This window comes from Phyllobates terribilis, unplaced genomic scaffold, assembly GCF_046119375.1.
Source record: "Phyllobates terribilis strain yellow unplaced genomic scaffold, ASM4611937v1 Scaffold_47__1_contigs__length_9908305, whole genome shotgun sequence".
In the NCBI taxonomy this organism is placed as follows: domain Eukaryota; kingdom Metazoa; phylum Chordata; class Amphibia; order Anura; family Dendrobatidae; genus Phyllobates; species Phyllobates terribilis.
Window position 1 is genome coordinate 6,582,521 of NW_027362807.1, and position 14,238 is coordinate 6,596,758.

Below are 14,238 nucleotides of genomic sequence, written 5' to 3' on the forward strand. Positions count from 1 at the left end.
AGGCAATTTAGAACATCTACCATGCCAGCATCAGCAGGGCCAGCACAAGTACCAGCCTGACCACCACCAGCATGCTCAGGCTCATCCAAGCGATGCACCAGACTACTTTGGGCCGAACGCCAGGGGCCAAAAGCTGTGTCTGCGGGTGACATCATTGCCTCTTCCCCTGTTGAACATGTACACTAATACCCTGTCCATGATGTTGGTGAAGATGCCTCCCACCCTGCACCTGTCATTGCACACTTGCAAACACCGTCAGCATCCATTTCCATGTCCTTGTTCCAGCGCAGCGTTCAATTGTACCTACCCCAGTCCTTGGAACGCAAGAGTAAATACACAGCCGCTCACCCATAAGCCACAATACTAAATGGCCACATTTCCATACTGCTTGCCCTGGAAATGTTGCCGTTTAGGCTTGTGGAGACGAAAGCTTTTCGCAACCTCATGGCGGTGGCCATCCCCAGCCGCCACTACACAGCCTCACTGCGCATGGGCGGGGAGCCGCTCATCACAGTGCATGCATGGCTCACAGCACAGTAAGCTTTGCTGGCTGGCTATGTTATACTGCGCAAGTGCAACATACTTACTTCAGCGCGAGCTGGGAGCAGAATTCAAATGCGTGAGTGGCACCAGCCCTGATTGAATGCAAGGATCACACCCCTATGACTAAACGAGCAGGTCTGATATAACTATATAAAGTGCTATATACTCATGATATTAGCGCCAATTTTAATGAAAAAAAGAGTGTTACTGATGACATTGACAGGTTCCCTTTAAAAAGATACAATTTCTGGATAAAATATTTTCAACATTCTAAACATGAAAGCGACTTCTCCCCTGTGTGACTTCTCTGATGTTCATTAACAGTTGATTTACAAGTAAAACATTTCCCACATTAAGAATCTAAAAAAGGCTTCTACCCTGTGTGACTGCTCTGGTGACTAAGAAGAGATGATTTCCACAGAAAACATTTTCCACATTCTAAACATGAAAAAGGCTTCTCCCCTGTGTGGGTTCTCCGGTGTCTGGTAAGCTTTGATTTTTCTGCAAATTTTTTTCCACATACTGAACAGGAAAAAGGGTACTCCCCTGTGTGGGTTCTTTGGTGTATAACAAGTTGCTCTTTCCGATTAAAACCTTTCCCGCATTCTGAACATGAAAAAGGCTTCTCCCCTGTGTGAGTTCTCTGATGGGCAATAAGACTTGGTTTCCCTGCAAAGCATTTCTCACATTCTGAACATGAAAATGGCTTCTCCCCTGTGTGAGTTTTTTGATGCTTAACAAGATTCCATTTCTGGTTAAAACATTTTCCACATTCTGAACAGGAAAAAGGATTCGCCCCTGTGTGAATTATCTGATGCTTGATAAGGCTTGGTTTCACTCTAAAACATTTCCCACATTCTGAACATGAAAATGGCTTCTCCCCTGTGTGAGTTCTCTGGTGACTAATAAGGTGTGATTTCTGGTTACAACATTTCCCACATTCTGAACATGAAAATGGCTTCTCCCCTGTGTGAATTCTCTGGTGAGTAACAAGATTTGATTTGTAGTTAAAACATTTCCCACACTTGGAACAAAAAAATCTATTCTCCGATGTGTGAATGTTTTGACGTTTAAGAAAAGACTTTTCGAGGGGAAAACTCTTTCCATATTCTGAACATGAAAATGGCTTCTTTGCTTCAGGAGCAATTTGTTTAATAATGCTTATTTTGTAACTTTGATTTTCCTTAGTAGTCGGTAATGAATCAGAAGACAGGACCTGCTTCAAAGGATCAGATGACAGATCTTTGCTGTGAAGGGATGATGGGATATCTGGAGTAATGGCATTCACTTCAATTGCATTTTGGGGGATCTCAAGATCGTCTGATTTCAAAATTGAAGATGTCAGCTGTTCCTCTGATCTCCTGGTACAGTCATCTGCCAAGAAGAAAATAAATTATTTTTAATAAAAAAAAATTGAAATTTATATTTATTAACATTTCTATTTAAACGGTCTGTAGAAAAGGCAAGTTATGTAAACATATTGAATTATTCACCAAGACAATGACAGGTCACAGTCTAATAGAAAACCTCATAGGATGAACCAGTGGAGCGTGGTGTTCAATTGTTTGTTCATTCTGCCTCCCAAATATAAAGGCACCAAACTGTGTTATATAGGCAAACATAATACCAATACAACAACTACTCATCCTGCAAAAAACAATCCCCCACTAAGATCCATTATCTGTCATTGGAAAAATAGGTTTCCATATTATTAGTGGCTCAAAGGCTTTTGAAAAGCAACATGGCTTCCATAAACCAATCCAGCAATATCCGCTCTCCCAAAGTCAGATCTCCCCCTCGCTTCTGAGCCTTGCAGTGCGCCCAAACCACATTTAGCCGCCATGTATTTGACATTACTATAGTGAGAAGAGCCCACTTAATTGATGGTGTGTGTCTCCTGGGGCACAATCTGGGCACTATGTGTTGGGTAATGAAACTATATATTTGTAATTTTCACTCTCCATCATCCACAGCGTGCTAATTTCCGGGAAGTGCCTGAGGAGTAAAAATAGTCACTACTCCTATAGATTAATTCACTGAGGGTTATAAAATGTATTCACTATATGGGGATTTCCACTGCTCTGGTTTTCTGATATTTTATCATATTAGGGCTTCTGTAAATGGTGGGTCCCATCTCCTCTGGGATCTGCTCCTGCGACGTCTGCTTCTCTCAGCAGAAGCCGCCTTATTCATCCTGCAGGCGGCGCTGGTGATGGAGGAGACGTCAGAACCAGAAGCTCTGTATGGCGACGGCTCTGTCCAGCCACTAAGATTATGGTGCCTGGGACCTGTAGTACCATCCAGTTTTGCAGTATGGGTGTGTGTGCTGTCCAGCTGGAGTAATCTGCTCCCTACTTCAGCCAACTGGAAAGCACCGCACCCTACTAAAGCTGGAAGCATATGGCTGGAAGCTGCCAGATACAGCCTTGTTCTCCTCTGGTTCAGTCCTCTGTGCTCAGCTCCCGGCTTGTGTATTTGTTTCCTGTTGTGATCCCGGCCCGTTTACTGACTACTCTTGTGTCTTCTGATGTTGTATGTTCTCTGCCCTCCTGGTTCTGACCCGGCTACCTGACTATTCTTCTTCCCATCTCACACCACAGAACAGCAGGTAACACCGTGGCCCAAAGAACTACGGAACGCAAGCATCCATTCAGCATCAAACCTGAGGACATTGGTTTTAGTTATATATCAACATTAGTTGCTTTACTGTTATATATTATATAAAAATAACTTTATTTTAGGTTTGTGCATAAATGTTGCTAAGATTTCTACCATTGAGGCAGCATGTCGATATATGGATTATCGCTATGCGATTCTGCGAGTATCACTAAGGAAGATTGTTATGATACTCATCATTGAAGCAGTATGCTCACATATGGACTATCGCCATGCGACTCTGCAAGTGTCACTAAGGAAGATCGCCAAGATACTTACCATCGAAACAGCATGCTGACATGTGGACTATCGCTATGCGATTTTATAAATATTATTTGGGAAGTATCTTTGAAAGGCGGTAAGCTCTATATGTATTCTCCTTAGGTGACAATACAGATTGCTGCTATGCGATTTTACAAATGTCTTTGGGGGAATAATTTTTGAAAATTGAAGGTCACATATATGCCCTTCCCATATTGATATATATAAATTCTCGTGTTATGTGACGATATGGATCGTTGCCACATAATTTTGTAGATATTTGTAAGGGAAGTATGTTTCGAACATGGAGGGCTACATATGTGCCCTTTTTTGTATTTTTGCTGTAACCTATCTTTGTAAGCATCTGCATGGCAATACTTTTTGAGTATGAGTGGTTATATATATGTCCCTCCCATATCGATATTTTATTATTCTTCAGGAGGGATCTACTATCTGCCATCTCCTATGATCATGCTGTCGGTATTAGATATAGCAAGTTTGGAATATTTACCATTAATGACTCAGCCATGTACCTTCTGGCAGTGGTATACTTAATAGGATATACGCCCTCATCTCTATCCCTCTAAGCCATTATAAATCTACCAGAATTATTTATTAAACCTAATCTTTAATTCTTAAATATTTGGAATCATCTGTAGCTTTACCTTAGTGGTGCAGACACACCTCGCACATGTGCTGTTTGTCCCCTGTGGCGCCGCGGGCTGGATTCGTTGCCGGGACGACGGGAGTGATGACGTTGTCCTCCCTCCCATTGTTTCCGGCATGCGCTGGCCGGCCGCGCCCTGAGGGGAGTAACAACATGACGAGCGGTGCGCCGATTCGCCAGCCACCCGGACATACTCATTTATATAGTGCCCCTTTTTAAATTCTCCCCACGCCTCCTGACAAAGCCGGAAGGAGAAACGCGCGTCGAGGCGCTTACTTGGACCTCCTACCCGCTCTAGGACACGCCAGCATGTCTTCAGGTATAGCACTTCATATTTAATGTTTGCAATGCTCTGATAACCCATTAGGTGCTTGTGTGCAATTGCGCACAAGTTATCTGTATAATATTCTGCACTGCACCTATCCCTGAAGGAGAACATGTTCCTTTGCTGCCTATCCTATAATCCCAAGTGATTAGGGTTGGGGATCCAATGTGTTCTTATGGGTTTTTATCTGCACACTATTGCTTTAAATAATCCTAGCAATTTATTCTGTCTCACCTTTCTTGGGTTTTCTACTTATATGAATATATATTCTCAATAAAAATTTGTTATATGTATAATTAAACTGATCCCACAGTTTTTTTCTGATAAGAGTCCTCTGGCCTCTTCTATCTGACTTTAATAATCATTAAGAACCTCTAGATACTTTTATTACATTACTACTTTTCTGGGGGGTTTCTTGAACTGACTATACATTTCAGATCATAGGACTCTGTCAACTTTTCGTTTTAACACCGTGGCCCAAGCCTAGAGGTCTCGGTGTAAGAACAGATCCATGTAGAGGGGTTAAAGGGTGATAAAGTAATCCCTGGTATCTCGAAAATGGAGTAGATAGCACCAAGCCTGTTTGTGGTAGCCATCATTTGAGCTGCCAGGTGACCATTGTCTGCAAACTATTCCAGCAAGATCTGCATTCAAATAGCTAAATGTCGCTCCTTCCCTTCTTAACCTGCCATGTGCCCAGACAGTAGTGTACAATTGCATACAGAGTATTGCCGGATTCAAGAGAAGTTGGAAAATAATTTGTAAGGTCCATTTGTTTCCTATTAAGTTTGGAATTATTCACAAAGGATATCACCATATAAAGTGACACACGTCAGATTTGAAAAATGGGCCCAGATAGGAACACAAAACTGGCTGCAGGAAGGGATTAAATCAGAGTATTTTGGGCACTAACTACTGTAGTCAAAACTGTGAGTATAGACCATAACACATCTACTGAAATGATCAAACTCAGCACTTCATCAGTAAGTAGTGAGTAACTAGTGGTGAAACCTCTCTGGGGTAATTAGAGTATGGGGCTCGGTGGCTCTTGGGAATCTAAACTATCGTAAGGAACAATATTTTCTGTCAGATGAGTTTCAAGAAGAGAACTTTTTATAATAGTGCAGAGCTGAGGTGTCTTAAATTTGGACCTCTGGGATTTGGAAAAGGCATTATTTTAAAGACCACCAAGGAGTTATATATTCACATAAGTGAGGCAGGCCGATCCCACCACAATCAAACTATCATGCAGAATGAAGTTGTAAAAAAAGAGATAGAATAAAAAATGTTACATCCCCAACAACAAAGTATGTATGAGGGGAGAAATCCAACACTAAACCGGAGTCGCACTCATTTATGGTGGACCATTGGAGCTACTATGAGTCCTGATCAGAAGAGTAGAGAAAGTATTAGCACCCCCATTTCAGGAGAGATTGTGCAGTAATCTGAATTCCTTAGGATTGAAAACATAATGGAATTTATGATGTGGAGTGAATCCATGAAACCAGGGCTCGAGCCAACACATCTCCTGCAGGCGTAAATAAATGTATATTACAGCCATCAGCCACGCACAGCTTAGAGATATATCATGGCACAGGTGTAATGTTTTCTGTATAGTTTATCACAATTATGTTTGAAGTTAGTTGGTTTTAAAAGAAATTGAAAAGTCAGGATAAAGGGAAACTCTGTTGTTATTGTACAGAAATTCACACTTGGCCTCACTGCACATTTAATGTTGTCGATCATAAAAGCAAAGTTTGGTCAGAAAGACTGGACCTGGTCTTGTAGGGACCATATGAGCACATTCAGCAGCACAGATGGGAGAGAAGGTAGATTCATCCAATAAGATATCCGGGATCTAGGAAGCCAACACCATCATTACCCTCCGCTTTCTCTTACAGGCCCATCATAATATTTTTCTTCAAGTGATTTTTTAACTTGTCAACACATTCTACATACGCTGTAATTTGGCTTTTTAGTTTACAGATCTGAGCAGGTAAGGAGGTAAGGGTCAGCATCTTCTAATCCCAGGGGGTAGGTGGATCCTCCAGATTGTAAATTCTATAAAAAAGGGCTTTCAATACCCAAAGTCATTTGAACAATTTTTTGGTGGATGAGAATGTTATGGGTTGGTAGCAAAATGGTGGTCACACGATTGTGATACGGCCGGACTACACCACCGATAAAGCAGCCACAGCCGGTGACTGAGAAGAATCTGTGACTTCTCTGCATTTAGTGGTCACTACTCACCTGGGTAGTCATATGTAGGAATCTCCTCTTTACACCACTCATCACCCCTCACATATGTCTCTGTAGTATTAATATGGGTCACATCTTCACCCTGAAACCAGTATTGTAAAAGTCACAGACACATGGAGAAGTCACATCTATGATCAGCCCTAATCCGGCCATCTTCACCGTTCTCATTACACAAGTAGAAAGCATATAATAATGGTGGATAAAACAAGACTGAGCACAAGACCTTCACAGCCGTCTACACATCATAGGGGAGATCTCATGACACCTTCTCTCCATCTACCTGATGATCCTGAGGAACATTGGGATCTTCTTGTTTACAGTCCTGTGGAAGAAGAGGACGGGGACATCTCTCTGGTGTTGTCCTCTTACTGGATAGATCTGGAGGAAACACATACAGGGACTGAATTCATTCTTTACATACAGATAATATAGGCCATGTGTATTTAGTCCTGTCCATTACCTGGTGATGTGAGGGGCTGGGGAACCTCCATCATGACGTCCTTATACAGATCTTTGTGTCCTTCTAAATATTCCCACTCCTCCATGGAGAAATAGACGGCGACATCCTGACACCTTATAGGAACCTGACACATACAATGATACCGTCACCCCCCCGATCCCTTCATAGCGTCACTGTATAATGTCCCAGCATTCCCAGCAGTGTCACCTCTCCAGTCAGCAGCTCAATCATCTTGTAGGTGAGTTCTAGGATCTTCTGGTCATTCATGTCATCATGCATCAGGGGGTGAGGTGTAGGCCCTGTGATTGGGCTCAGGGGTCTTCCCCATCCCTCAGACACAGGGTCCTGACAGCGCTCACTAGAGGTCTTCTTCACTACTGTGTAATCCTGGTTATGGAGAGACACATTAATAAATCTCACTACAGACATTTCCAGAGTCCTCAACTCTCCAGTTCTGTCCATCTGTTATTCCCATAGATAAGAATGATGTAATGTGACGTCATCAGAATCTCTCACCTCTCCAGTAAGACGGAAGAGGATCTCTAGGGTGAGGTGTAATATCCTCTCCACCATCTTGTCTCTGTCCATATCCATCTTTGATGGGTCCATAAGGAAAATTCTCTTATATAGAAGATCTTCACTGAGAGGATCTGACATTGTGCGGACCTGAATGAGAAGATGATGAGCCGATGTAACATCATAAAAATCCTGTGTAATAATACAATTACTGGAGATAATAAGGGGAAACCCATGAGGAGACATATTATTTTACAGTATTTAGTTTTCTTCTTTACATCTAGTAATAAAACCTTTATATTTTAGGCCACAGACAACAAGCAGTTTCTTCCTCGGAGTCTGCAGCTGAAGACTCTTCTCATAGACTCATCTTCCATAAAGCTAATTCTGGAATCATTTACTGATATTTTAATAATACAAGTACTGGACACAATAAGGGAATTCATATGAGGAGATATATTATTTTATGGCATTTTGCTTTCCTCTTTACGTCTATATATATATATATAAATCAGTAAATCTGTGTGTTGAGCCCGTTAAATACAAAACCACATTTTTCACAAGGTTTAAGTGAAATTTTGCACGGCCCGTCTTTAACACCAGACTAAAAATATTGCAAACACTAAAACTCAAAATTTCCCCCTTTCATGGGATTTGGCCCTCTGAATTTAGGCTGGAAAGGTATAAAGGAGAAAATGGGTGTCTGTCTGTTGAATGCAAAACTACAGTTTTTGCCCAAAGGATTTTAAAGAATTAGAGCGACAGCAATCAAAGAGTCACTCTTTACAGAAGACGGAAACGTGAACAGCGAGGATATACTGCAACAATCAGATTTCAAAGGGTTAATCAGTACACAGATAATGAAATAATCAGTGGGTTGTATCTTTGAAAAATGTTTGACGCGCACATTAACGTGAAATATTGCAATTCTTTGGAGTCAAATATACTTGCAAATCAGCTAACAAAGGCAGTGATATGGCAGTGTTTCCGTTACACAAACAAAAATGGGGAGGTATATAAGTAGTAACGAATCCATGTGGTGATTACTCAATTTTGCCATCTATGAAAAACATCCGACTGTAGTTCATCTCAGAGTCCATCTTGAAAATGGACAAGTTTATTTCACTACCAATAATTTAAAAGAAAGAGCGGCTCGACCACCTAATACAACATTAACAGCTTTCTTTCTCCCGTGTCAAGCAGATCCATTTGCGAGAACTTTATTATATTCAGAAGTTCCAAAAATATTATACATGGAATAAGTTGAGAAAAGTATTTTGCAAAAGGAAACAAGGTGCAAGGGTCCAAGGATGGGACGGAAGTTGCAGTGATGCTCTTGGACTCGTGTATACACTTCATCCAAACAACGCAGAGTGTTACCACCTACGTTTACTGCGTCACACTGTCCGCGGGCCAGAGACTTTCACAGATTTAAAAACAGTTGGTGGTGAGCTGTGTCAATCTTACAGGGAGGCATGCCAAAAGCGTGGTCTGATCGAAGATTATCAACACTGGGACATGACATTGCAGAAAATGTCCCTCACTCACTTTCCACCTCAACTTCGAAACCTGTTCGCTATAATAATTACAACCTGTGCACCTTTCAATCCCCGAGCTCTTTGGGAAAAACACAAAGAATATCTTAGCGAAGATATTCTGAGAGTGCACAGGAGAGTTAATCCGGATTTAGGCTTAAATTTCACTGCCGACATATTCACCAAAGTCCTCTTGACGCCAGAAGAAAGGTGCAAGTGTATCAATAGTAAAACTCTAATACAATTTGGTTTACCAGCACCAGTTCGACCATCCTTTGATGTTATGGGCTGTGATATTCTGCAAAACAAAAGCTATGATTTGGAAAGGTTGAAAGAATTTGTCACATTGAATAAGCCTCATTTGGTTGATGACCAAAGATCGGCGTATTTGGCAATTACAGATCCGATTTCAAGTGGAAATGGGAGACTGTTTTTCCTTGATGGACCAGGAGGTATCGGTAAAATATTCTTAATTAATTTCCTGCTCACAGAAATTCGCTCAAACACTAACATTGCTCTGGCCGATGCTTCATCTGGAATTGCGGCCACTCTTAAAGATGGAGGGCGCACGGCTCATTCAGTACTAGGATTGCCCTTGAATCTAGTGCTGTTGGAAACTCTTGGCTGTAATATCACTAAAGGCTCAGGGAAAGCTAAAGAATTACAGATTTGCAAATTAATTGTCTGGGAGGAATGTACCATGGCGCACAAGAAAGCTGTTGAGGCCCTCGATCGCACCTTGAAAGATCTGCAGGGATCCAATCGCTTAATGGGGGAAATTGTACTTTTTACAGGTGACTTCTGCCAAACGTTACCTGTTCTTAAGGGAGCAACGCCAGCAGACGAGCTGAATGCCTGTTTAATATCTTCTCATCTATGGAGACATATGCAAAACCTACAAGGAACAAAGTGATCATAAACCCTGCTGTAACTAAATAAGTAAAAAAGCAAAAGTGCATTTAAATAACATAGGGTCCTTAGTGAACACAGTTTTTGATCAAAAAAGCATAACAGCCATCCCACCATGGCAAGGTGACCCTTTTCAGGATGGAGACATATTCAGAAGCTTCTCTGACTACTAATATGTGGGTTCACTTGATGGAAAATTCTACTGCAGACGAATTTACACCCCACGTACTATGCCTCAGAAACGACAGGTTCCCTACAGATTCCACTACCGGCTTAATCTCCTTCCCGGAAGACTTTTGCAAAATGACGTCCTCAGTACTGGAGGTTATTAACCAAGTTTTTCCTGATATTTGTCACAATTTTAACAATCATCAGTCGCTTTGTGAACGCGTAATCCTATAAAACTATAGTGTCAGCTCCATAAACCTACAAATACAGAAGAGACGGCCGGTCCAGAGACCACATACATGTCCACTGATTCAGTCATGGATGGTGAACAAGCCGTAATGTCCCCATTGGGGTTCCTCAATTGTGTGGAGCCTCCTGGATGTCACCGCATAGACTCACTATAAAGAAAGGCGCCCCGATAATGACCCAACCAAAGGGAGTGTAATGTATTATGTCCTATAGAAACTGCAGAGAAATAATCATCTAATGCTGCGATTCCAGGATTATTCTAGAGGGAATCGGCTGCGATATCCCCTGTGCAATATATATCTAGTATTAATGCTCCAGTAATGGGGTCTCCACATACCTCCACCTGCAGAGCCGCCACCACATATATGGCTGCTCTGTGCGCACAGGAGCTGTGATGAGGTCACAGGAGGGGAGGAGTCAGGGGTCACATGATCAGGGGCCTCAGTGGATGCAGGACTCTGCTGTGCTGGTTGTCATGGTGCTGGATGAGCTGAAGTTTATGTGTGGGGTCAGGAGGGGTTTACAGTGTGGATGTAGCAGAGCCGCGTGTGTACGAGGTGTACGGAGCAGAGTCGTGTGTGTACGAGGTGTACGGAGCAGAGCCGCGTGTGTACGAGGTGTACGGAGCGGAGCCGCGTGTGTACGAGGTGTACGGAGCAGAGCCGTGTGTGTACGAGGCGTACGGAGCGGAGCCGCGTGTGTACGAGGTGTACGGAGCAGAGCCGCGTGTGTACGAGGTGTACGGAGCAGAGCCGCGTGTGTACGAGGTGTACGGAGCGGAGCCGCGCGTGTACGAGGTGTACGGAGCAGAGCCGCGTGTGTACGAGGTGTACGGAGCGGAGCCGCGTGTGTACGAGGTGTACGGAGCAGAGCCGCGTGTGTACGAGGTGTACGGAGCAGAGCCGCGCGTGTACGAGGTGTACGGAGCAGAGCCGCGTGTGTACGAGGCGTACGGAGCGGAGCCGCGCGTGTACGAGGCGTACGGAGCGGAGCCGCGCGTGTACGAGGCTTACGGAGCGGAGCCGCCCGTGTACGAGGCGTACGGAGCGGAGCCTCGTGTGTACGAGGTGTACGGAGCAGAACCTCGTGTACGAGGTGTACGGAGTGGAGCCGCGTGTGTACGAGGTGTACGGAGCGGAACCTCGTGTGTACGAGGCGTACGGAGCGGAGCAGCGTGTGTACGAGGCGTACGGAGCGGAGCCGCGCGTGTATGAGGCGTACGGAGCGGAGCCGCGCGTGTACGAGGCGTACGGAGCGGAGCCGCGCGTGTACGAAGCGTACGGAGCGGAGCCGCGCGTGTACGAGGCGTACGGAGCGGAGCCGCCCGTGTACGAGGCGTACGGAGCGGAGCCGCCCGTGTACGAGGCGTACGGAGAGGAGCCGCGCGTGTACGAGGCGTACGGAGCGGAACCTCGTGTGTACGAGGCGTACGGAGCGGAGCCGCGTGTGTACGAGGCGTACGGAGCGGAGCCGCGTGTGTACGAGGCGTACGGAGCGGAGCCGCGCGTGTACGAAGCGTACGGAGCGGAGCCGCGCGTGTACGAAGCGTACGGAGCGGAGCCGCGCGTGTACGAGGCGTACGGAGCGGAGCCGCCCGTGTATGAGGCGTACGGAGCGGAGCTGCCCGTCTACGAGGCGTACGGAGAGGAGCCGCGCGTGTACGAGGCGTACGGAGCGGAGCCGCGCGTGTACGAGGCGTACGAAGCGGAGCCGCGCGTGTACGAGGCGTACGGAGAGGAACCGCGCGTGTACGAGGCGTACGGAGCGGAGCCGCGCGTGTACGAGGCGTACGGAGCGGAGCCGCGCGTGTACGAGGAGTACGGAGAGGAGCCGCGCGTGTACGAGGCGTACGGAGAGGAGCCGTGTGTGTACGAGGCGTATGGAGCGGAGCCGCGCGTGTAAGAGGTGAGCGGAGCCGCGCGTGTACGAGGCGTACCGAGCGGAGCCGCGTTTCCCTTCAGGAAAGTTGTGGATGCTCCGGGAAAGTTGTGGACACTCCAGGAAAGCTGTGGACTGCTCTTGTAAGGGCAGGAGTCATGGGGCATGTAGGGTTACGGTACTGACCTATATGGCAGAATAGAGCTAATTTCTCCGGTCTCTACCCTTCCCAGACCTGAAGAGGATTCTGTCCTTTGTTTGCCTTGGATGAGGAGGAACTTCCTATTCACTCAGTGGATCTGAATTTTGGGTGAGAGATTTCCAATTTTATTTTCCACCCTGATTTGTTGACTGTAAAAAAATACTTCTTTCTGTAGTTTTTCCTATCGAGGACTTCTTATCAGATGTGATTAATCAAAGACTATATTCTTATGAAAAAAATGTATAGATTTATTCTTGGATTGTCCATTAAAAAGAATGATTGCAGTAATTATATATAATAGTTAAATGGTTACAGAGTGATTGTCCATTTGCCCATAATTAGCTTAATAGTTGAGATTCACCCATCTTTCCCTGGGATCCTGAATGGTAGATTGTCTGTCTGTGTCCAGCACGTGTGTCAGTATGACACCATGTGTCCGTTGGACCTACATCAGCAGCTGTTTCACACACAGACCCTCGTTCAGTGTCCTGTGGAATGGCCAGCACCCCCCTGTCTCTAACATAGGCTTTTATAGGCCCCCCCAGAGCACCTGTTCTTCTGTATATGGCACTGAACTAAAAATACACAAATAGCGCATGTCATCTAGAAACCCTAGCACGATGGCTGATTCAATCTTATGCAATGTATGGTGCAGAATTCAGAATAAAATGAATATCCGTAATTAGTATTTAACATTGACATTTCCTCCTATACTTCGTATGCATTATATGTGACCACTGTCATTTTCAGGCATTTGTATGACGTTTTTCGTACAGGTCTATCTCCATTTACAGATATATTGTCCACCACTATAGCGCTCTGTTCATTTAAATCTATATTTATGAGAAACAGGTGTTCTTATTTTTATACTACTGTAGTCGTTTTTATACACTTTAATCAAAAGTTATGTTTTATTATTGTTCTTACCTTGCTGCTATCTACCTCAAGCAAGTTATTGGTAGATTTGGAAAGAATAAAGGATGTGGGTGTGGGGCGTGTAAGGCCATTAATGTAGGCAAGTCCTTCTATAACAAAGACATGGAAGAAAAATATGTCATCAGATCATTCATAAATTGCAGAAGTAAAGGGGTCATCTATAAAGCCACATGTGTCTGTGGTTTGGAATATGAAGGACTTTTTTTTATAGAAGGACTTGCTCGTGTGCGTGCTGTTATTTTGAGTCATGCGTTCCGGCAGTATGCCAATCATTGATGCACCGGAAATGACGCGTCGCGATGTCACGTTGCAGAATAATGCGTTCCAATAAGAGGAAATGACGTTGTGGTGTTCAGAAATGAAGGGTTTTGCTTGGTACTTTTGAATTATTTAAGGGGGACCGGGAAACAGGTCACTATTACACAGGAGGAGACTTGAAGACCTACATAACTGAATGGCTTAATTCCCTGGTGAATCCCACACAGGGAAGAAAAGTTTCATGAAAATAAGGACACCCTTACCTGGTTCCTTAACAGGATGATAGTTAGACATTTGTCTTTGCTCCCATTCATGTGGATCTGAAAAGGATCTGATGCCTGAGAATTAACTACTAGAATTGGGGGGAGACCTTTCCTTTTTTCTCACGTATATGAGGGCATGTGGGACATGTTGTTT

General features: G+C 44.3%; 2 protein-coding genes across 10 annotated transcripts in view; one reads left to right on the forward strand and one right to left on the reverse strand.

Moving 5' to 3' along the window:
* LOC141191559 (uncharacterized) overlaps positions 1-14,238 on the forward strand; it is a 211,822-nt gene that overhangs the window by 102,346 nt on the left and 95,238 nt on the right. The gene's annotated exons all lie outside the window — the stretch shown is intronic.
* Positions 725-10,948, reverse strand: LOC141191561 (uncharacterized). Its single transcript, XM_073661489.1, has 8 exons — positions 10,885-10,948; positions 10,037-10,116; positions 7,687-7,836; positions 7,378-7,557; positions 7,171-7,294; positions 6,991-7,088; positions 6,702-6,792; positions 725-1,917 (listed from the first exon to the last, which is right to left on the reverse strand). The coding sequence occupies exons 3-8, from the start codon at positions 7,825-7,827 to the stop codon at positions 917-919; spliced, it is 1,635 nt and encodes a 544-aa protein (XP_073517590.1). The 5' UTR covers positions 7,828-7,836; positions 10,037-10,116; positions 10,885-10,948; the 3' UTR covers positions 725-916.

Coding starts and splice junctions, on each gene's coding strand:
- LOC141191561 (XM_073661489.1), bottom strand. CDS start 7,827: ATGTCAGATCCTCTCAGTGAAGATCTTCTATATAAGAGAATTTTCCTT. Junction 6,793..6,990: donor ATGTTCCTCAGGATCATCAG/GTAGATGGAGAG, acceptor TACTGGTTTCAG/GGTGAAGATGTGACCCATAT. Junction 1,918..6,701: donor TCCTACATATGACTACCCAG/GTGAGTAGTGAC, acceptor TCTTCTTGGCAG/ATGACTGTACCAGGAGATCA.